General features: G+C 41.3%; 1 protein-coding gene across 5 annotated transcripts in view; it reads right to left on the bottom strand.

The window, feature by feature from the left end:
* Positions 1–13,331: 13,331 nt before the first annotated feature.
* Positions 13,332–23,485, bottom strand: part of HELZ (helicase with zinc finger) — a 111,827-nt gene continuing 101,673 nt past the window's right edge. For all 5 annotated transcript variants that reach the window (XM_053375343.1, XM_053375342.1, XM_053375345.1 and 2 more), the window contains 3 exons: positions 22,611–23,121; positions 16,672–16,924; positions 13,332–14,819 (listed from right to left, as the gene is read on the bottom strand). In XM_053375343.1, coding sequence (XP_053231318.1) covers positions 14,488–14,819; positions 16,672–16,924; positions 22,611–23,121 — 1,096 coding nt within the window. In that variant the 3' untranslated portion in view covers positions 13,332–14,487. The remainder of the gene's footprint in view (positions 14,820–16,671; positions 16,925–22,610; positions 23,122–23,485) is intronic.

The raw sequence follows: 23,485 nt of genomic DNA, 5'->3' as shown, positions 1-23,485 counted from the left end.
CACTGAAGAAATGACTCTTTCAAAAAGAAAAAGAAACACACACTTTTAGGTTGATGTTCCTTGAACATCATCAGAACAAAATGTTCAGGGCATTATTCTTTATTTCAACTCTGAAAATATCTCAAGCCCTGCCTGCCCCCATTTTCAAGGGACATAGAACACAAACCTGGTTTTAGTTTTGACATACAAAGTCCCAAACAATTTAGGTGCAAGCTATCTGAGGGAGAACTTTCCTCCATACTGACCTACCCAATCACCAAGGTTTTCCAGTGAGGCCTTCCTGGTTGCCTTACTACCTTGAGAGAACGGTTTGGTGGTAATGCAGTAGAGGGCCTTTTCGGTAGTGGTGCCCTTGTCAGAATGGCCACTCCATTGAGTTAAGGCAGGCACCAACTTGGATCACATTTCAGCGTCTGCTAAAAAATAAATAATGTATTCCCTCAGGCCTTTGATGGATATTAATGCCAGTTTAACCTAATAATATATCTGCTTTGGCCTAATGTTGGCTGCTTTGTTTTTTTCAGTAACTAAATGTTGAGGTAATATTACTGACTTTTTTGTACATCACCATATCCTCCAACATTTCTCCGATAAACACAGGGGCGTCCCATTCCATAAGGATAATTTTATTATTTATACCCCACACATTTTACTGGGTTGTCCCAACACTCTGGGCAGCTTCCAACATATATAAAAACATAAAACATTTTTTAAAAAAACTTCTCTATAAAGGATTGCCTTTAGACGGCTCGGGGGTCAGAAAACTCCATACCATCTAGCATTTCTCCAATGAAAATAGGAATTTCCTAAGGAAAAGCGGGACATTCCAGGATCAAATTAGAAACTGGGATGGCTTCTCTAAATCAAGGATGTCTCTAGAAAATAGGGACACTTGGAAGGTCTGCATCACTACGGCCACCTTGTGATGTTTACATGAATAGTGGTATGGAAATAGTTTTCATAAGTAAATGTAAAGGTTGGGACGTTAGTAAAGAGGTTTCTAAATCTGAGCCCTACCATTGTTCTACTGGGCTACACAACTTCTACAAACAGCAATATTCAACAATCCTTTATCAGGCTTAGCTGCTTTCCTCATTTTCCCAAAGGCTACCTCACGACATAATGAAGCTGCCTGTCACAATTTGTAAAGGGATTTTTCGCACATATCTATTTATACTGTTGGAAATTTAATTTAATTGCTACTATATCTAATTATATGGAAGCTGAACATTTATCCTGACTTGATTGAGAGAGACACAAAACTTTCCCTAAAAGGTAAATACAGTATCTTTAGCTAGAAGCTCAGTAGCTGTATGCAATATGAAATCCAATTTAAAGTGGGTTCCCTAATGTCCCTCTATCACTTGTCCTGGCAGAAAACCAGAGATTCTGACATAGTCAATATATGCATATAGTCATTTATCTGTTGCGTCTCTGCCCAACTTCAAATTGTGTCACACTTCATTTTCATTAGTATAGCTATGTCAGCTGAGGTAAAAGGTGGTGTGTTTGTTCCTCTCCACCTATATTTTTCTAAGCAACTATCTTGCCTTGGATTTAGTACTCTAAAGAGAGATTCATGCAGAGTATACATGATGCATACCCTCCAACATTTCTCCAATGATAATAAGATTATTATGAAATAGGAACGTCCCTATTATTTGTACCCCTCCCATCCGACTGGGTCACCCCAGCCACTCTGGGCAGCTTCCAACATATAGAAAAACATAACAAAACTTTTTTCTAAAAAAACCTTTCCTATACAGGGCTGCCTTGACTTCTAAAGGTCATATACTCTTCTAAAGGTTGTATAGTTATTCAGCTCCTTGGCTCGTGGGTCACATAACTTCCAACCCTCCAACTTTTCTCTGATGAAAGTAAGGACATCCTACCGTATTCTCTGATGGAAATATGGATGCCCTAAGGAAAAGTGATGAGACGCGGGTGGCGCTGTGGGTTAAACCACAGAGCCCAGGGCTTGCCGATCAGAAGGTCGGTGGTTCGAATCCCCGTGACAGGGTGAGCTCCTGTTGCTCGGTCCCTGCTCCTGCCAACCTAGCAGTTTGAAAGCACGTCAAAGTGCAAGTAGATAAAGAGGTACCACTCCGGTGGGAAGGTAAACGGCGTTTCCGTGCGCTGCTCTGGTTCGCCAGAAGCGGCTTAGTCATGCTGGCCACAAGCGGGTGGTGCTGTGGGTTAAACCACAGTGCCTAGGACTTGCCGATCAGAAGGTCGGCGGTTCGAATCCCCGTGATGAGGTGAGCTCCTGTTGCTTGGTCCCTGCTCCTGCCAACCTAGCAGTTCGAAATAATAATAATAATAATAATAAATTTTATTTATATCCCGCCCTCCCCAGCCGAAGCCGGGCTCAGGGCGGCTAACAACAATAAAACAATACAAAAGTACAACACAAGCAACACTCTAAAATCATTCATTATAAAATGAAAGCACGGCAAAGTGCAAGTAGATAAATAGGTACCGCTTTGGCGGGAAGGTAAACGGCGTTTCCGTACGCTGCTCTGGTTTGCCAGAAGCAGCTTAGTCATGCTGGTCACATGACCCGGAAGCTGTACACCGGCTCCCTCGGCCAATAAAGCGAGATGAGCGCCGCAAGCCCAGAGTCGGCCACAACTGGACCTAATTGTCAGGAATTAATTAAGGAAAAGTGGGACATTCTGGGATCAAATCAGAAACCGGGACGGCTTCTGTAAATCTGGGACTGTCCCTGGAAAATAGGGATACAATGGTACCTTGGGTTACAAAGACCTCGGGTTACAAACACTTCGGGTTACAGACTCCGCTAACCCAGAAGTAATACCTCAGGCTAAGAACTTTACCTCAGGATGAGAACAGAAATCGTGTGCCGGTGACGCCGCGGCAGTGGGAGGCCCTATTAGCTAAAGTGGTACCTCGGGTTAAGAACGGTTTCAGGTTAAGAACAGACCTCCGGAACGAATTAACTTCATAACCAGAGGTACCACTGTACTTGGGAGGGTCTGCATGGTAATGCCAGGTGACTTAACAGGTGGGTGGTCTTGCCCACTTGTAAAAGTTGGCCTGGGGGGGCAGTAGCCAAGGAGGATGGAACTCCTTGTGCGTCAGCTGATTTGCAGGAAGTTCAATCCTGCTTTCTATAGGGTTCAGTGCACCTGCCAGTTCCCTGTGAGGAACTCACTCAAGCATCCAAATTAAACAGGACTGAATTCCCCACCCATCTGCTGATGCGCAGGGAGTTCAATCCAGCTACGTCCCTATCTGTCAGACGTGGGCAAGATGGGTGTGAATTGGGGGAACAGTCTCACAGGTCAAATGCGGAGGCCTGGTGCCCCAAATTTGGCTCGCACGCTGGAGATCCCCCACCCCTGATGTAGATATAAACTCCTATCATCTCACATACTGCTCTAGTAACTTCGCCTGTTCCCTGGTAGACCTTGGCTACTTCAGAGGAAGGGATGAGACAACTCACATTTTGAAGTTTTAAGAGAAATTACTGAAGAGAGAAAAGAAAGTAGGGGAAAGAGAACGAGGAAGCGAGTCTTCAAAATTCCCAACACACAATACTTAAACTGCTGCAGATATGGGGGGTAAAGATAAAGAAAATTTTGGGGGAGAAAGCAAGATGGCAGCTGGGAGTCTACTGTTATAGTTAATTGCTCACTTGAGATGTTGTGAGAGCCATTTTGGGCATGATTTTGTGGGAAAGTGGCATATAGATAAACAGATGATGATGATGAAGCTGCCAACAAGTTCGAGTAAAAGCTGTAGCAGCTCAAAAATTATGAGAATATAGGAAGCATCTATTGTTTTGTATTGGTTGAGAAAATGGTGGAAAGCAAGACGCCATGTTGTGCCCTCTGTGTATCAATGGATTCTGCTCTGTGAAAAGCCCCTTTTTTTGCCTAGCCCTTATTGATTTCCATCAGCCAACAACTGCTTACTAAAATTCCATATGGGATTTGGTTTCCTTGAACGGGAAATTAATCGTCTCAACTGGCACAATTATACACTTTATAGGACAGCAACTCTTAGTATCTGACAGGCAACGCTACTAGATAGACTTGTTTGTATGCCCAAGGCATGCTGGGGCACTAAAAATAAGATCTAATGAACATGTTGACTGAATATCTATACAGCCTTTGGTTGCGGTCGGGTCTAATTTTAAAATCACTTGAACACTGAGAATTTCTTAAGTACAGCTGTTTACATGCAAAAGAATGAGGGGGGGAGAGGAATTCTAATGGCAATATAGTGATATCTCGGAGCATATTACGTACTTTAATTGTGTGCTGCAAAAATTCCAAGGCTTTCCCTCTCGTAGTTGCTAATGTAGTCCTTTTTAATGACTGCTCCAGTCATGTGATCAGTCATGTGCTTTGGCCAGTTTTACTTTTGGTGACTCTGATACTTTGTCCCTCCAGGGAGGTACACGGAACCATCACAGAGATATATCAGGAAAACTTTAATATTTTTATATACCGGCAAACCTGCTTTTGCTACCAATGTACACTTGTCAAGGAGGCCAAGTCCAATCCCAATTCACAGATGAGAGAATCTGGGATATATATGTTTGCAAATACATTTGTCATGTGTGTACATGTACACATAAAGCATTTGATCAGGATACCCTTTGAAAATAGAATTGTGTGAAGTAGTTCTCAGCATCTCTCATCTCTCAGTTCAACAGGCCATTATAACAATAATGATGATAATGATAATAAATAATACTAATAATAATTTTATTATTTATACCCCGCCCATCTGGCTGGGTTTCCCCAGCCACTCTGCGCAGCTTACAGCACATAAAAATGGTAAAACATTAGACATTAAAATTTTCCCAATACAGGGTTGCCTTCAGGTGTCTTCTAAAAGTCAGATACAGTGGTACCTCGGGTTAAGTACTTAATTCGTTCCGGAGGTCCATTCTTAACCTGAAACTGTTCTTAACCTGAGGTACCACTTTAGCTAATGGGGCCTCCTGCTGCCGTCGCGCCGCCGGAACACAATTTCTGTTCTCATCCAGAAGCAAAGTTCTTAACCTGAGGTACTATTTCTGGGTTAGCGGAGTCTGTAACCTGAAGTGTATGTAACCTGAAGCGTATGTAACCCGAGGTACCACTGTATTTAGTTCCTTAGCATCTGATGGGAAGGCGTTCCACAGGGCGGGCGCCACTATCGAGAAGGCCCTCTGACTGGTTCCCTGTAACCTCACTTAATCTTAAACTACACTTGCCACAAATTGTTCTACTTACACCTATCCATCCCCAGACTAGTTATTGTTGCCCTTCTGCCTATGACAATGTAGTGTGTGTGTTGATTCTATTTTATTACGTTCTTATTGCTCTACATCAGCTAGAATAAAGGTTTAGCAGTAAGGAATTTCAGGCTTACCCCCTTTAAGAGGCACTATTCTGTCCCAAGACTAAAGCGCACAAAATCTGGCATACTTCCTTGTTCTTCGTTCTGCTTCCCCATCTCACATCATCCAAGTTAAATGTGGCCATCCTGAACTGCAAAAGTCTGTGCTCAAAATGTTAAGGGAAAATACAGTAAGGCTTCCTTGGAGAGGGGACGCGTATCATTCAAAATGGCTGTGTGGAGGAGCAATTTCCTCCAAAGAAATGAGAATTAGGCCTACCCAAAGCAATTATCTTACTGAGAAATTCATGCTCATCTCCAATCCACAACAAAGAACACCCGTTCCTTTAGGATATTCCTAATGACTGCTTGGCTGCTCCTGTCCATACCCACACAGAAGGATCATCCTTGAGGTGAACCACAAAATTCCATTGCCACCATCGCTCCAAACATTATCTTTAATAATAATAACCATTTAAACATTAAAAACTTCACTAAACAGCGCTGCCTTCAGATGTCTTTTAAAAATAAGATAGTTTATTGCCCTGACATCTGATGGGAGGGCATTTCACAGGGCGGGTGCCACTCCCAAGTAGGCCCTCTGCCTGGTTCCCTGTAACCTCACTTCTCGCAGGGAGGGAACTGCCAGTAGGCCCTCAGAGCTGGACCTCAGTGTCTGGGCTGAACGATGGGGGTGGAGACGCTCCTTCAGGTATATAGGACCAAGGCCGTTTAGGGCTTTAAAAGTCACTTTGGTGTCACTCACTTCTTAGCCGTGATGGCTGGTCTGTTAAAACAAATGGGGTACTGCAATCTTAAGTCTGCCCTCACACAGTCCCAGCTTCTCTACCTTCTTACTTACATGCAGTCCAGGGGAGTATCACTGGCTCTCAGGTGCCTCCTTAACCTGTTGTTGCCCTTGCACAACCAGGAGGATGGGAACCAAACTAAAACTGGTTTAGCTCTGTCCTTTTCTCCTACGCTTGGCCACCCCACCTTCTCCCATTGCTCAACATGCAATTATTTTGTTCCCAGGCCTGCCATAGACAGGGATACGGCACAGGGCACAGCAGAACCAGAACATTATTGTTCCCATCAGGCTGATCTATACTTAGACAAGCACTACTCAGTGAAACAGATGCCCTTCTAAGTCATGGAAGAAAAAGCAATGGGTTCAGGGACCCCTGCACAATTTGTAGTCAATGCTATTTGGGAGTGCCTATATACAGTTCTGTTTAACAGCTGTGATATGCTTCTTGGCAGTGAAGCGAATGCTTGTAACATTATTAAGTACTAGAGCAGATGTTAAGGCATGGTTCTTAAGCTGCATGTCAGTGCCATGTTGAAAGATGCATGAAATGGGTTTATTTTATTGTGAACACCCCAGAGGTTGATAAGACCTCTCTTAATGGAGAACAGCTGGACAGACTGCTTGCAAACATAGCTTCACTTTGCCTCTTCTTCCACTTAAAAGCAAACAGCAAAAAAAAAAAAAAATCATCTCCCCACAAATATTTAGGTCTCAATTCAAACAACTGCTCCATACCGACATGTATTATCGCTGGGAGTTTTTTCTGAGACAATCCATCAGCATGTACAGCAAACATGATGCACTGGTAAATTTCAATATTATTTATTAAAAAGGCATTTTTATTATAAATACATTTTAAATGTAGCAGTAAAATACATTTTTGTGTTACCATTAATCTTTAAAAATAAAGAGTGCACCAAGACAATCATTACACTTGAAGATACTGTAAGACCCAGTCCTCCACGCAGTTTACAAGGAATCGCAAAAAAACAAAACCAAAAAAAACTTGGTGAAACCATTTCAAAAGCACCTTCTGGATTTAGCAGTCTTGACCACTGGTGGACAGTTAATGCAATTTGTGTTCTGAAAGGTTTAGAACATTATTGGTGCTTTGCAACTCTTCTGAGCTACGTCTGAGGTTTCCGCTAATACTAGATAGTACTAACTTTTTAATATAAGGCCATTTTCTTTGCTAAAGTAAGCCACGTTGAGTATCATTTGCAACACAACCACCTCAGTTATTTCACCGAGGGTATTTATCTTGCCTCTCAGAGAATGGGATTAAATTGGAGATAAATTGGTTGGACAGTGTTCTCGAAGCTACAAACATGAGTCTGTCCAAACTGCGGGAGGCAGTGAAAGACAGAGGTGCCTGGCGTGCTCTGGTCCATGGGGTCACGAAGAGTCGGACACGACTAAACGACTAAACAACAAACAAATCTGTATTCAAAAGAGATCGTTTCTCTAACTCCGTTTTACTAACAGACCCACATGAAAGGGGAATTTATCCACAGAACCACAATGGCATCCCAGTTACAGAGCCTCAGGTACACCATTCTCTCATTAAAATCAACGGGGTTTAAATTGGCATAATCGTACATTGTGGCCGCACACAAAAATCTTCTCATTAGCTCGTCCTAAATACCTGGCTGTATCAGCAGTAGTGAACCTATAGGCGTCCAGATGTTGTTGAACGGCAACTACCATCATCCCTGAGCACTGGTCCTGCTGGCTGGGGCTGACGGAGGTTGGAGCCCAACCACATCTGGAGGGACTCAGGTTCCCCATGTCAGGGCTACTTTAACAGTTTGTGGGTGGCAGCATTTTGCCAGTGGCAGCAAATGAAGCAGGTAATGAGCATCAGCTGTTGTCCTCTCGGGCGTATTATGAGGGCAAGAATGGAGCCAGGGACCCAAATGGAGAGACTCCGGATTGCAGGGCCACTACCGTGTGAATGGGATACAGATTAGCAAGGGCTAGGTAAGAAATACAAGGGCAATTGCGTATTTCTCTCGAGAAATGCACAGGAGACCCAACCGAAAGGTAGCTTCTTCCAGACGGAGGGTTTTTAGTTAGCTGTGCTGATATAGAACAAGAACAAGCAGGGTCTGCATGTGTTGCACAGTCCAATCTAGAGACCGTTGCACACACAAAAAAACCTGAGAGCTAGCTGGTATCTTTCATGGTAGCTTCCCTCCCAAGTCATGACAGAATTGCAGGCACATGCACCTCGCAGAGGTGCCTCAGGACTTTTGAGAGATGCTTGTGCCAACATCTGCATCCAACTTTTCCAGCAGGATGAAGATATGTGCTCCCAGGCGTTCCATTTCACCCTACAATCACCTGTAGGAATGGGTGATGAGCTCAAACCTGGTGAGGAATGTATGGCAGTACCCATTACGTGGTGCTTCCATATAGAACATATACATGTCCTGCTCCAACCACTATATGCCCCTTTGAAGCCCCAATCATGGCCGAGTGTATAGGCTATGCTGGCTAAATCCTTCAGCAGCCGTCAGGTGATCACCTTAAAGCCTGCCGGTTGCTTAAACTGGGCTGTTGTATTGCAAATGAGCCTCCCGGTTACTTCTTTACTTAATTCTCAAATGGCTTTTATACGATGACTGCATTTACTAAAGGCAAAAGTGACCAGCCTAACCATGAGGCAATGTATTTGCTTCCAAAAGCAAGATGGATTTTCCCCACCCCCTCAGCCTCCCATCTCCATCTCTATATGCTGTTAAACATTACCTCAGTTTTAGCTAAGGCTGGCCTTGAAGGTAGAACTTTTTTGTTTTTAGTGTGTAGATTAAAGAGGGTTTATTATTTAATACCGGGTTTTAAAGCCCAGAGTGCACTATAGGAAAACAAAGAATTTACTTATTAGACTTGAGCAGGGCATCTGGCAGTGACATACTGCAGAGGAGGGCATGGCGGTGGGGGGGGAGCTTTCTAGAAAAATATATAATAAAGAATAGGTTGAAAGAGATTTATGATGACGTCATGTGGTGTTACACCGCAGTGTATCAGAGCATGAGCAAAACAAAACAAAAAAACAAAACAAAATGGACATATGAGCAACTCCACATCTCAGACTAATGGCTGCTGTCAAAATCAATGTCAATAGCTAAGTAGGTAGTATGCATACTGCAAGAAAGAAGGGGGTAAATACCTGCAGCAAAGACTAATAGAATATAAGTAGAAGGATATTCAATCTTACATCGGGAGAGAAATACAATGCCCACTCCGAGAAGATGGCCTGCCTAAATAGGTACATTTCTACTGATATGGATGGGACAGGAAGCAGATTCAGAATTCACCATGAGTTGACTCCAATGAAATTGCCTGTGCAACAGGGCTTTTTCTTTTTCTCTCATTCTTTCTCTATTCCCCCATCCCCACCCTCCAAACTGTTCTGGGTGTTCCCTCAACCCTCCAGAGCAGTTCTGGGAGAGGGGAGAAAAGAAGTCCTGTCGTGCAGGTGGAAAGTCCTATATTAAGAGGAATACTTCATTGGATACAATCTTCACCACACATACTTTATCCTTCACATTTAATTTAAAGCTGAATCCTAAGAGAAACCATTTTGCATTATCTTGGAGCAGCAAGACAAGCAGCTCCACTTAAAACTGCAGTGCAATGCCAGTAAACCTTATTTTTCACCACGTAATCAAATACACAAACACACCTTGTGAGGGATACACTACTAGAGTCAGAACTGTTAGCACAAATCCTCACAAATCCACATTTTAAGCTACTTTTGGGGTCTTCATGACAAGGAAACTTGAGTACGAAATGCTTGGGCTGCAAGTCTACAAACAAGACAGATGTTCCCAAATGTAACTTGTCTAATTCGTATTTGTCTAGTAAACGTTGCAATTTGCTAAGGATCAGATTTTGATCAAATAGAACAAGCCACATCAGCTCTGTCCTCATAGCATTATGGGGGGGGGATTAAGATTTGAGGCTCTGGTGCAGTAACTCAGTCTGGTAGTGTTGAGCATAACATGAGCTGGAAGACAGGCAGACAGAAGAGTCATAGGTAGGGGTGTTTGAACACTGATAATTTTCCTGGAGGAATTTGGGAAGATGAACAGATTGTGTAAACAAATGCTAAAGGTGAAGGAGGCAGGAATATTTGGGTGTTATAACCATTAAATATTAGAATGAAAACTCCAGCTATAACTTTGGAAGTTTGGATTTCTTCAAGAGGAAGGTTTGGACAAGTATAACGAACAAAACCTCATTTTTTTCTTTCTTTTATCACTGGCTCTCATAAGACCTCTTCTCACACAAATGCACTTATTTAGCAAAAATAATGATGTGAGAAGTGGGTCTTTGTGCTAAATTTGGGGTGTCCATCAGGAAGAACAGGAGACCTATGGTGGACATTTAATACAGAGATCACCAGTCACTCAGGCAGATCCTGCACTGGGATTCTCAGTGACAAATATGATGCAGTAGCATATGAAGATTAGGGCAGGATCAGGTCTATTAATATAGAGTAGGTGGCAGAATCAGGGTAGCTGGCCGATCAGATGAACCAAGGGAAAATTATAATACTAATAGTAAAATGGCTTCTAGGCATGGAAGAAGAAATAAAATAGAGACTGAGGATCTAGGATTTATCCAATACCATAATGCAATTAAATGAGACTGATAAGTTAAATTGCCGTAACATCAGAAACCCTTCAAGATGCTTCCTGAAAAATGAATTCTCCAGTAAGAAGAAAAATACTTACTTTACCTAATGTATCAAATATAATGTTGACCAGCAGCTTTTCTTTTTAAATATTACCAAGCGTAAGTGGGTTACATTTGTAGTTCCACTAATGTATTCTAAAATTCTCTTTAAGTGCAGCAATATATGGCATGCTCCTATTAAAATAAAAGATGTTCGTTCCCATGACACTAGTATATTTTGTTTCTGAAAATGTGAAATGAAATAATGGTGGAAAGCACTATTCCTTTCTGGGGGGGGGCAGGGGGAGAAGGGACTATGAAAATTATATAAGCTTTTATGTACTTAGGTACAGACCTAAGTACACAAGAGCTGTAAACTGTAAAAACACCAGGATCATTAGAAATTTTATTTCACAGTAATTGACAACATGTATGCCTTTACTAATGGCCTACTCCTGACAAAAGACTGGCAATTCCATAAGAACTAAAATCAGTGAGAATGCTTTTAAGTAGAATTTGTCCAGTGGTAAAACTAAACACCGGCAATCTGAGTATATCAGAGCACTGGAACGGTCTGGAGCTTTTCTACCTCTGCAAAGCCAGTTCTATTTTCAAAATTGCTATAGCTCTGAATCTCTGGAGAAAACTGTATTTAACAACTCAGAAACATCAGTCTCACCAAGGTCCCCGTATATGCCAAGTCTGACCGAAATCCACAATCTGTAAAAAAAAATAAAAATCTGATGCAGAGTAAATGGATTTATTTTGTAGCCTCTTACTCATTTTAATCTCTGGAGTCTGAAAAGATAAAATATCAGTCTTCCAAACGCAGGCATACGCTTCCGACAAATGTTTAACAACAATAAGGCTGGGGTGGGGGGTGAAATAAAAGAAAGAAAAATAAAGCATGTGTTTTTAGAAAGTTGCTGTGATGAAAATACCAGTGTGTGACAGTTTAAAAATGAGGCCGTCAGATGTCAACAATTGTTCCTCAGCTAACTCACAGATTGAAGTAAACGAACAAGCAAAATTTATTAGTTTAATATTTCAGGTAAGGTGAACAGAATAATAAAACTCTATATAAATGTGTGATTTTGAAACCCTGAAGATATAGTGCTGACTTGAGTGAGTGCATTTGAGCTCTAACTAACCTGCTATCATCATCGACAGGGGTAGGCACCTTGGGACCACCACATGTTCTGGAATACAACTCCCATCAGTCCCACCTAGTACGGCCAAAGATGATGGATTCAGTTCAAAACATCTGGAGTGCATCAGGTTGCCTATCCCTGTACGTATCACCAACAACTCTTTATTGTGTCCACATTAAGTGGGATAAAAAGACAACATTCCTGCCTTGGGTTATGAGTGGGTAAATGTCATTGCCTTCAATAGAATTTGCCATGAGTAACCAGGGGCAGGATTGGAACTCAGAACTTTAGGAGGTGACATCAGATATAGCGTCATTTATTTCAAAGGGGCTAACCCTGGTTTATACCAGCTGAGATATTATGAATCTAATTTCATTAGGGCCATTGTCTGCAGTACTCAGCAGACCAAAAATACTAATGATAATGATGAAAGCTCTGTTTAAGATGCAGAGAACTTAGCCTCTGGAACTTCCTGATACTGTGAGCTCAAACTGTGAAGCAAAATTGAGGAGGGACATTCTCCTTCACTTTTTTCTTTGTTTCTATAACGTTAAGAAATACAAGTTACATAGCCATGCAGCTTTTATCCTGCATTTCTGAACCACAAACCCGGTAACCATTCAGATATTGCAATGCATTAAATCAGTATGCAGATCTCTTCGGTGAAATCCCGACTTACCTGAAATCAGTAAGAAAGGTGATACTGATTTCAAACCAAGCTGAGATTTCACCACAACGATTTACAAAAAAAACAAAAACCCAACAGGGACAAATGGATTGTAACAAGAGCAAATATCAGATTGAATACAGCAGCAAGTACAGTAGCTCAGCAAAAAGGCTCTGGGTCAATCCCAATGTTTTCAAAGATGTGGGGAGCTGTGCCACCTCAAAGAGAAACACACTTTTAAAAATGATACTATTGAAAATATTACTCTCGCGTCTCACAATGGGAAATTAAAATAAATTAAAATATTGATAAAAATTAACGTCCCCGATCAGAGAGATCTTTTCAAGTGTAAAGGAGGACAAGGGCCTCTGTAGAAGCTATAAAAGATACATCCCTTACTTCAAAAGTATGAACAGTGTACAAGACCACAACCTGAAAGGTAAACATTACCCTAAAATGTTTTTTTTTCTCCAAAATTTTGTTACATATTGCTGTATAATTCTTTATAGATTTCACTTTCAATATATAGTGGTAAAAGACCAAGATTGTGGAAAACCTCAGCAGAACATACAAAGATAAAAACAACCATATGGATTCACAAGTCCTCCCCCTCCCCCCCCTCACAACTTGACTCCCCAAAATTTTGGATTAATTTGGATACAGCTTTGACAAACATAAAAATCTTCTTTAATGATGTTCCTCAAACAAAACAGTTAGCAAAATATCTGAAGATCCATTGTATAATGTCACATTTAATGTAAACATCAAATAATGTACCAAAAGGTTTTACTGAGGTGGGGGCAAGGAGAAATAAAAACTTAAAGCGGCACAATTCTTTATACCACTAGAGAAGCCAAGAGTAGGAGAAACCAGATTACAAGCATTTACACATGCATAGTTGGGAGGGGGACCCAAATATTTTACTAAATTCACTCAATTTTTTTTAATAGTTATTAAACTACGAAGCACCCAACATAGCAAAAAAAAAAAAAATGTTTTTAATTTCATGATTCTTTTTTTAAAAAAATCTATCAAATTAATCTTTCCAACAAGCTAAATTTAGCAGCCTGCCCAAAAATAAAATGTGCAGGATTTTTTTTATTATTTTTTTTTTAATCGACCACTGCTTTACTCTGAAAAGTTAAAAACAATGGTGTGCGGGTCTGCAAAGAAGGTCTTCACTTTATCCTACAGTCAAAGGAGATTACTATACCACATCATACAGGTTCTAAAACTATAAAAGTTTTAGAATGCAGCATCCTTTCACAGAAAGTTGATAAAACTGAAAGTAATTATAAGATGCTGCACCTTTATTTTAAAAAAAATAATAAAACAATTTAAGCAGACATAACATACATTTGTACATTAACTGGCCATTTCTGGTACAGAAACCCAGCATAGTATGCTAAATGTTATTGAATAAATGTAAATGCTACTTACAATTCTTTTTTAAATACAATTTAGACAACTTCTTTTAAAAAAAATTATATATATATATTTTTAAGTTGCACAGTTAACTTTTCAGCTGCTAGCTTTAATGCAACACATATATAATGTTACATTTTTTTTAATTTTTTTTTTAAGTGTGTGTTTTTCTAGGGAAAATTTTTCAAACTTCTGACCCACAGTGGGGGCGGGGGGGAGAGAACGGAATATAATTTAAAAAGGTTAGCTTCAAGTCTAGCAGCAAAGCAATTAAACCAAGATATATTTACTAATATAAACAAAGAGAAATGGTGGCAACTGCATAGGAAGCCCCAACTATCTTAAGTCTACTGACACAAATAGAAATTAAAATGTTCTCTACAAAAATATTCTGATTATTTAAAATAGGAGTAAAAGCCATTGCTACCTGATGAACTACCTAGACTAAGTTCCTGAAACAAAGACAAAGGATCACTATTCTTTTTTGCCTGCTCAGGGGGCGCTTTGGGCTTTGGTGGGGCCCTCAGAGCACTTGCGTAAGACATGGCCGGCTTGTTCGCACCAGAGCTGGGCTGGCTGTTGCTGTTGGATTCCACGATCTGCTTGTTGGGCATGAGGGGAGGGAACTGGCCAAGATGCTGGAGCATATTGTAGTTAAAAGAATTGGACAGCTGGATGTTCTCAACTTTCATCGGTTCCTCGGGCGGCTTGGCGGTCTTTGAAGGAACTGGAAACAGAAAGCAAAGAAAAGAAGAAGGTAGCCCCTTTAACCTCTCATAGACTTTTTGCGCGAAAAAGAATCAATGTCACCTGGATTTGAGGATTGAAGATAATGTCTGTTTATAGAAAACAGATATGTAGGGTGTTATATTGGAGTAGACGAAGTGAATAGTGTTTTTATACAATAACAATAACAATAATAATAATTTATTATTTATACCCCGCCCATCTGGCTGGGTTTCCCAGCCACTCTGGGCGGCTTTCAACAGAATATTAAAATACAATAGTCTGTTAAACATTAAAAGCTTCCCTAAACAGGGCTGCCTTCAGATGTCTTCTAAACGTCTGGTGTTGTTCTCTTTGACATCTGGTGGGAGGGCGTTCCACAGGGTGGGCGCCACTACCGAGAAGGCCCTCTGCCTGGTTCCCTGTAACTTGGCTTCTTGCAGTGAGGGAACTGCCAGAAGGCCCTCGGCGCTGGACCTCAGTGTCCGGGTAGAACGATGGGGGTGGAGACGCTTCTTCAGGTATACTGGACCGAGGCCGTTTAGGGCTTTAAAGGTCAGCACCAACACTTTGAATTGTGCCCGGAAACGTACTGGGAGCCAACGCAGATCTCTCAGGACCGGTGTTATGTGGTCTCGGCAGCCGCTCCCAGTCACCAGTCTAGCTGCCGCATTCTGGATTAGTTGTAGTTTCCAGGTCACCTTCAAAGGTAGCCCCACATAGAGCGCATTGCAGTAGTCCAAGCGGGAGATAACCAGAGCATGCACCACTCTGGTGAGACAGTCCGCAGGCAGGTAGGGTCTCAGCCTGCATACTAGATGGAGCTGGTAGACAGCTGCCCTGGACACAGAATAGACCTGCGCCTCCATGGACAACTGTGAGTACAGAATGACTCCCAGGCTGCGCACCTGGTCCTTCAGGGGCACAGTTACCCCATTCAGGACCAGGGAGTCCTCCACACCTGCCCGCCTTCTGTCCCCCAAAAACAGACAGATGAAGGATTGGATGTTTCTGAATCTTATTTTCTATTTTTCTCTTTATGCACACATGCGCTCCTGCTTCCACTCCTCCTTTGCGCACAAGGTGAATACGCTGAAAGCTTCTGTTCAGTTTTAAACAAACAGCAGTTTCCAGTAACATCTGAATATGGGAAACTGTTGCTTGTCCAAACAGCAGTTAGGTTGCAAACCAGGGTATTAAACCATGGTTTGATTGAACCGACAAGTCAACTGAAGGGGAGACCGCACGAGCCCAAAGTTTGTGCCTGCTTATCTTTTTATTGCTAACCTATGTTTTGGCATTAGGTCTAACCCAGGCCTGAATTGTGTGCATCACTGCCTTATTTCTGTACTGGAATGCACAATATTTAATCCACTTCAGTAAGCAGCAAATTATCTTACAAAAGAGCGAATGACAGGATACCATATTTGGAATATGAAATTGGTCCCAAAGATAAAACATCTATAAGTTTTCAATGCAGAGAAGAAGTTGATGCATTTTATTCTGAGAATATATTTTGCTAGCCCGAAATAGTACAGCAATTTCTTAATGAGCTGGCTTAATAAAATTATTATTTCAGGAGAGGGCCTTCTCGGTAGTCGCACCTGCCCTGTGGAATGCCCTCCCTTCAGATGTCAAGGGGAAAACAACTATCTGACTTTTAGAAGACATCTGAAGTCAGTCCTGTTTAGGGAAGTTTTTAATGTTTGAAGTTTTATCGTGTTTTTAATATTCTGTTGGGAGCCGCCCAGAGTGGCTGGGGAAACCTAGCCAGATGGGCAGGTATAAATAATAAAATTATTGCAATTAATATTATTACTAATACTTTAAAATGATGAGAAAGCATCACTTACCCAAGAGTTCTCTTGGTGGGACTGCTCTATTGGAACCATTGCATGGAATGTTCTGATATGGGGCTGATGAGGTGGAGTTTACCCACAATTCAGGGGATGAATAATTGAAAGAAGATGTGTTACTATGGTCCTGAAGCTCTTTACACTGTCCAAGGCTATCTTGAGGAGCATTTATATCTTCAGAACAAGCCTGGGCTGAACTAGATGAAATTCTTCTTTGGTACAACGGCCTGCCTGGTCCTCTTGGTTCATACTGCGTAGAAGAAAAGCAAAGAGGAGAAAAGAGGTCACTTGCATGGAACCTGTCGCAAATACCCTCTGTGATTCTCAGAGAGCCAGTGTGGTGTAGTGGTTAAGAGCGGTAGACTCGTAATCTGGTGAACCGGGTTCGCGTCTCCGCTCCTCCACTTGCAGCTGCTGGGAGACCTTGGACTAGTCACACTTCTCTGAAGTCTCTCAGCCCCACTCACCTCACAGAGTGTTTGTTGTGGGGGAGGAAGGGAAAGGAGAATGTTAGCCGCTTTGAGACTCCTTCGGGTGGTGATAAAGTGGGATATCAAATCCAAAAACTCAAAAACTCTCTCACTCAGTACTTACATTCTGAAATCACTTTAACGGGAATACCTTGAGAGTAGTGCTAGTTTAAATATTTGGTTTTGTGATAGTACAAAAACAGACAGAATGCAAGTAAATACCACTGAAATTTCTCAAGGTTAAATATTAATGGTGGCAGAAATAAAACATTTATTTAAATCCCAAGGTATCACATTGCAGTGCTCATCTCCACCCCACAACCTCGACAATGACTTATTGATTCCTAATCTCTCACTTTGTCTTGCAACCATTCTTTTTTGCTACTTCCAAGCTTGCCTTTTACAACTTCCCTCCAGGGTGCAATTGCGTGGAAGTATCTGCCAGTGGCAATTTCCTTCTACTTTCTTGGCAGTTTTGGCTCATCCATACTGGTTTAATTTATCCCATGAAAATAATTTCTAGGTAGCACAAAGCACACAACGTAACAAAACGCATTATTTTGTTTTGCACACGCTTTTCATTTCCACACAGAGGCTTCTTTCCCTGCCATTTCTCTGTTCTACAGGAGAAGGTAAAGGAAGCAAAAGGAACATAGAAATAAAATGTGATTTTGCTTTGATGTCGTTTGTGGATAAGATAGCAGCTGAGGGCACAGGGGAATATTTTTGCTCAAAATATACTTAGCTAATTTTCAGTGACATTTCATGAACTTGTGACGCCTTGTTTTTCAAGTAACATGGGTTGATGTACTTGATTGCATAGCATTTTCATCTCCTTTCTGGTTTTGTCAGCTTAGAGCAACATGAAACAAATCATCCTTTTTCCTTTTTTTTAGTAATTCCTCTTTAAGGTTTACCTGAAGATTGATGATTTGGCAATTATGAGGTCTGGTGGTAGTTTCCAAATGTAAATGTTACCCAGCATATTGTTCAAGAGGGTAACTACCCTCCAAAGTGGCTTTTGGAGAGGTAGCTGCAGAGTGGAGAAGATGATGGGAAACTTTCCTTCCATGGATTTCCTTACATTAATTTATCTTAGAATCCAAGACAATACTGCCAGTTTTCAAATGTGTCCCGTCACATATTCAGGGAAATTTGGCTGTCTTGAAAACAGTCCAAAAATTTCATCTGGCCCAAAATAAGGGTGTGATATTATTAATGGAAACTGGCTGATAACAGCACATTCCACTAGGCCTTTGTTATCTGCATTGGCTTTCAGTCAATTGGCAACTTCAAAGTGCTTTTAAACCCTTGTTGCTAGAATGCCTGAAGGATCATCTGCTCTCATATATACCTACTCGGCCCTTAAGATCTTCACTGGATGCCTTCTCCAGATTCCCCACCTAGTTAGCTGAAGCAAGAAGTTACAAGGAAGAGGGCCTTTTCCATGGTGACACCCTAGTTATGGAACCCTCTCCAGAGACTACCTCATGGTTGTGGTGGGATCTTTCTAACCCAAGGTGAGCACCTTCTTGTTCTTTCCTTTTAGTTATTAGAACTATCAAGTGACCCCCTTTATTGGGTCACTGTAGTGTACTGATTGATTTTATGCCAAATGAATCCGATAAGCTTTGATAAGGTTAAAGAGAACTATGGATTCAAGACCAGGTTTACAAATCAGCTGCACATTTCGGACTGAATTCAGATTTAACTGTTTTAAATGTAAATTCCATCAACACTTCAGTACTGGGTTCTTTATCGAGAGAGATAAGAGAAAAAACTAGACACAGACACAGGCCATGTTTACATGTGATGCTAAATTGCTGTTTAGTGTTCCTTGGATGAGCCCCAGCAAGTCTGAGTGACGCATCAGACTAGCACGTTGCCCATTCCAGCTGCTGCACAGCAGGACTTCACCGAAGTTTATTTTCAGTTTTAAAGAATCTTGGCTTAATATTACATCCAAACAAGGAATCCAAGCTTAGAACAACTCTTCTAAGTTTCATTACAAGCCAATAATAAATTATGCAGCTGGCTTGTTAAATTAACCATTGTTTTATCTGAACCAGGATCCATGTGTTGGATATAGCATTTAGTCAAGATCCTTTAAAAGTGGATCTAAGCTCAGCTGAAGTGAAGAGGGGAGGAATGCAAGAATCAGTGCATTTAAAGATACTCTTATACTATACTATACTATACTATACTATACTATACTATACTATACTACCAAACGCTTATAGGAAAAGGATATCATAAGCATTTTAAAAACAAGTGCCAGAGGAATAGAAATGCTGCATATCTTTTTCATGGAAATTTAGTTAACTGGGACCTGTTCTGTAAAATCCGAAAAGCTAGCAATGGCACCAGTAGTTTCCCAAACTTCGTTCAAGGGCATCACACTTACAACTTGCAATGTGCAAGTGTACAATTAGCATCTTTTCTTCAAAGAGTCTTTTCATTGCAAACTATGTGAGATCTGCACATTAATCTGTTAAAATATGTTAGAATGTGACTGAAAGCCTTCAGCTAAAAAGTTTAATAAGTGCAAGGCAGCTAGCATTTCGGGACCAGAGGATTCTTTTAACACAGATTTCTACAGACCTATCTTGCCAAGGGTTTATTCACATAGTTTCCTAAAAACGTATACTCATTTGACTATCTCAACATGGGAAGGGACACGGGATTTTCATCTCTAGCAATATCTCCATTCAAATCCCAAACGTTTTTTTGCCTTCCCTCCCGGCACAAGGTGGCAATGCCCTAGGGAAAGAAGTGAACTGAACGAGAAAGGATAGGAACTTCCAAACCCTTCATTTGTCAGATAGGAGAATTTCTGTATATTTCATCCAAGACATGAAGAACAAGCTGATAAAGGGCAATAAAACATATTAGGGATGTTCCAGAAGAAGCAACTATAGACATGGTGGCACATTTGGTGGGTATGGGCAACTGGGGTAAAACAAATGGGCCTCACAGGATTGGAGGGAGCTTTATGTGGCCCATAGGCTGGTCATCTATAGATTAGGAAGAAGGGACTTATGCACCTTGACTTGGCGAGGGAGGATGCCACTTTCTGTTCTATCACTGGCAGTAAGATGCCCGTCTAATGTGACTTCAGTCTCTGTCAAAAGTGATCTTTTATTAAGAATCAAAATACCTATGCTTTTGAGTACAGTCATACCTCGGGTTGAATGTGCTTCAGGTTGAGCGCTTTCGGGTTGCGCGCCACAGCAACCTGGAAGTAACGGAGCATGTTACTTCCGGGTTTCGCCACTCACGCATGTGCAGACGCTCAAAATGACATCGCGCGCATGCACGGAAGTGGCAAAACGAAACCCGCGCACACGCAGTTGCATCTTACATTCTATTCAGGATGCGAACGGGGCTCTGGAACGGATCCTGTTCGCATCCCGAGGTACCACTGTATTAGAAGGCAAAAAAACCAAAAGAGAACAGTAGTGTCTTTTTTATTTCGAAGAGCCCGATTCTAAACATAAATATTTATGTGCAGAAGATTTGTTCCTATGTCTGTCAATCAGCAATTTCCTGGTCCCCAACTGTGTTTCTGAAAGAGCCTGAAATTAATAGGATTTGTAGCAGTTATTTTCCTAGTTCGCCCAGATCAATATGTATCTTAAATGTTTTTCCCCTTTATGGCTGATGCGGAGTCCCCACATGAGGTGCAAAACAGAGATTTAAGGTTGTTATAATAATAACTCGGCATCAAAACAGCACAGAGATGTTCTGGCATTCATGATCACAAGCTGTGGTCCTGATAATTTTCTTTGGTTCTAATCAGCACAATTAGAATTCATCATAATGGCACAGCATCTCATTCTACAGTGTATGCCAAGTCCATGAAAAACCTCTGCAACCTTCATTAGCACATAGTTCCTAGATACTAAAACACACATGCTGCAATTCATCAGCCTCAAACTAAGCAAGTGCAATGGGAAGAGTATAGAGTACAGGCATACCTTGGTTCTCGAACGGCTTAGTTGACGAACAAAACAGCTCCCGAACACCAACAACCCGGAAGTAAGTGTTACGGTTTCCAAACGTTTTTTGGAAGCCGAACATCCAACACTGCTTCCGCTGGAGTGCAGGAAGCTCTTGCAGCCAATCAGAAGCCGCGCCTTGGTTTGCGAATGGTTTCAGGAGTCGAACAGACTTACGGAATAGATTAAGTTCGAGAGCCAAGGTACCACTGTACTAGAGGCTCCCATAATCTTCCAGTGGTGGCAATATCACTGCATAGAACTGGTACATTAATTTTACCGAACCTGAACAATAAGGATAATACTGGGGAATCTAGTTGAACTGGTCATCATTGGCATGCACGTAGATATAATTATGTAGTCATAACCAGCTTCCATTCAGTTATCAATCTCTTGCCTTGCTCATGACCCTTGGAATCTTGACTTCTAGGCCTTGTTGGCTGCTGAGCCTCTAAGGCTGCCGGCCTGAATAAAATACCTTTTCCTTGCTTTCAAGTAAGTAAGTCATTGTGTTTTGGGTTGGGAGCCTGTCAATAATAAAACAACCACACTGGGGGGTTGGATACAAAGAAGGCAAGAGGAAAAGAAAACAGCTATCAGTATTCTTCTATCACTAGAAGCAGATTACTATAATAGGCAAGTTCTGCCACAGTTCTCATGCTTCCTCAAGCCTTATGTGACCAGAAGAATATATTTGAATTTAATTTCTCTTTTCTACACAGAGCTCCAGTGAAATGGTCCTTCCATGACTCGAAGATCTTTCAAATGCAGAAGTACATCTTTGAACCTAACTTCACTTTTATTTGTTAATCATACATTATCCAAACAAATGTGTTTTATATTGCCGCCAGGACATGCTCAATTAGGGCTTGAATGCACAGATCAAAAGGATGTGCTTTATGATTACAACTGGGGGCTGATCCTCACTAATAAGATATTGACCCAAGTAACATGTCCTGATGGTATTCTTTTCTGATTTGTTTTGTTTTAGCTTAATGGTTTGAGCTATATTAAATCTGGATATTCTTTTGAAATAGTAAATTGCTTTGAAATAATGTACGATGCATATACTCTTAATAAATAAGATATTACTTTGCTAATTTCTACAAGTTTCATTCATCCAGACACATATCCAAAATCAAAATTGGAAAAAGAAATTAAATTGTATACGTGAGGGTAGCTTTTCATATCCTGAAAACAATAATCACTATCCAGCAATCCTGGGAGATGTGTATTAAAGAAAAAATATAGTAACTATTAATAATGAAATTAAAGCAACAGCAGCTGGTATAAAACCCTCAACAGTGGAATCCAGAAAATGATACAAGACCTCGCCTGAAGCCATCTATTACGCTGACTCCCTTTTTTTTAATCAGCTTGCATTTGCTACTGTTAAATCTATTCACTATTCATTCTAAACAGACCTCTAAACAGGAAGCAAGCATGACCAGCATCGCAGCCCACGTACCTCTTCTAAGCTGTGCAGCGAAGAAGCAGACACTGCTCGGGAAGTGAGGGAGTTGAATGGTTCCTGACCAACTGTGTGCTGATGGTTCTGTATTTGGATAAAAGGGTTCTGCTGCGATCTATGAGGCAATGGAGGTATACCGTAATGAAAGCCTTGCCCCATTAGATGACTCTGGTGTAGATTAGCGTAAGTCCATGATCCATCAGGCTGCAGGTATTTCAAGGAAGGGGGGTTTATGTGTTCCGATGGCATTGAGAAAGGGGGATTGTACATTTGAGGCAGATGATGCTGAAATGCTGGGTTGTTAGATACTTCAATGTCTCTGTTCTCTGAGAAGTTAGGAAAGTGGCCACTGTGGTTTGAACTGCACGAAGGGGAAGGGAGCGCTGGTGGGCTTCTGGATTGTACTTGTCTATATTGCAAAAGTCTCGACTGAGGTGGCGGCATTTCAACTAGGTCCCTGCTTTCATGTTGATCGCGGTGTGATATTTCTCGGAGAAAATCCTGGAGCCTACGTTAAGAAAATAATTATTGTTCAGATTAGAAATGAAAGGAGTGTAAAATGTTATCGCATTCAAGAGAAATGGCAGCATTACAGTGGTACCTCGGTTCCAGAACGCCTCCGTTGTCGTACGTTTCAGTTCTCGAACGACAAAAACCCAGAAGTAAATGCTTCCGTTTTTGAGCGTTTTTCGGAACCCAAATGTGCGACATGGCTTCCGCTGACTGCAAGAAGCTCTTGCAACCAATGGGAAGCCACGCCTCAGTTTTCAAACGTTTCGGAAGCCAAACGGGCTTCTGGAACAGATTATGTTCGAGAACTGAGGTACTACTGTACATGAATCACAATACAATCTACATTTAAATGTAGTTAT

The sequence above is a fragment of the Podarcis raffonei genome, chromosome 2 (genome assembly GCF_027172205.1).
Source record: "Podarcis raffonei isolate rPodRaf1 chromosome 2, rPodRaf1.pri, whole genome shotgun sequence".
Lineage (NCBI taxonomy): Eukaryota > Metazoa > Chordata > Lepidosauria > Squamata > Lacertidae > Podarcis > Podarcis raffonei.
The sequence above is the reverse complement of the archived record's forward strand: the minus strand, read 5'-3'. Positions and strand labels throughout refer to the sequence as shown.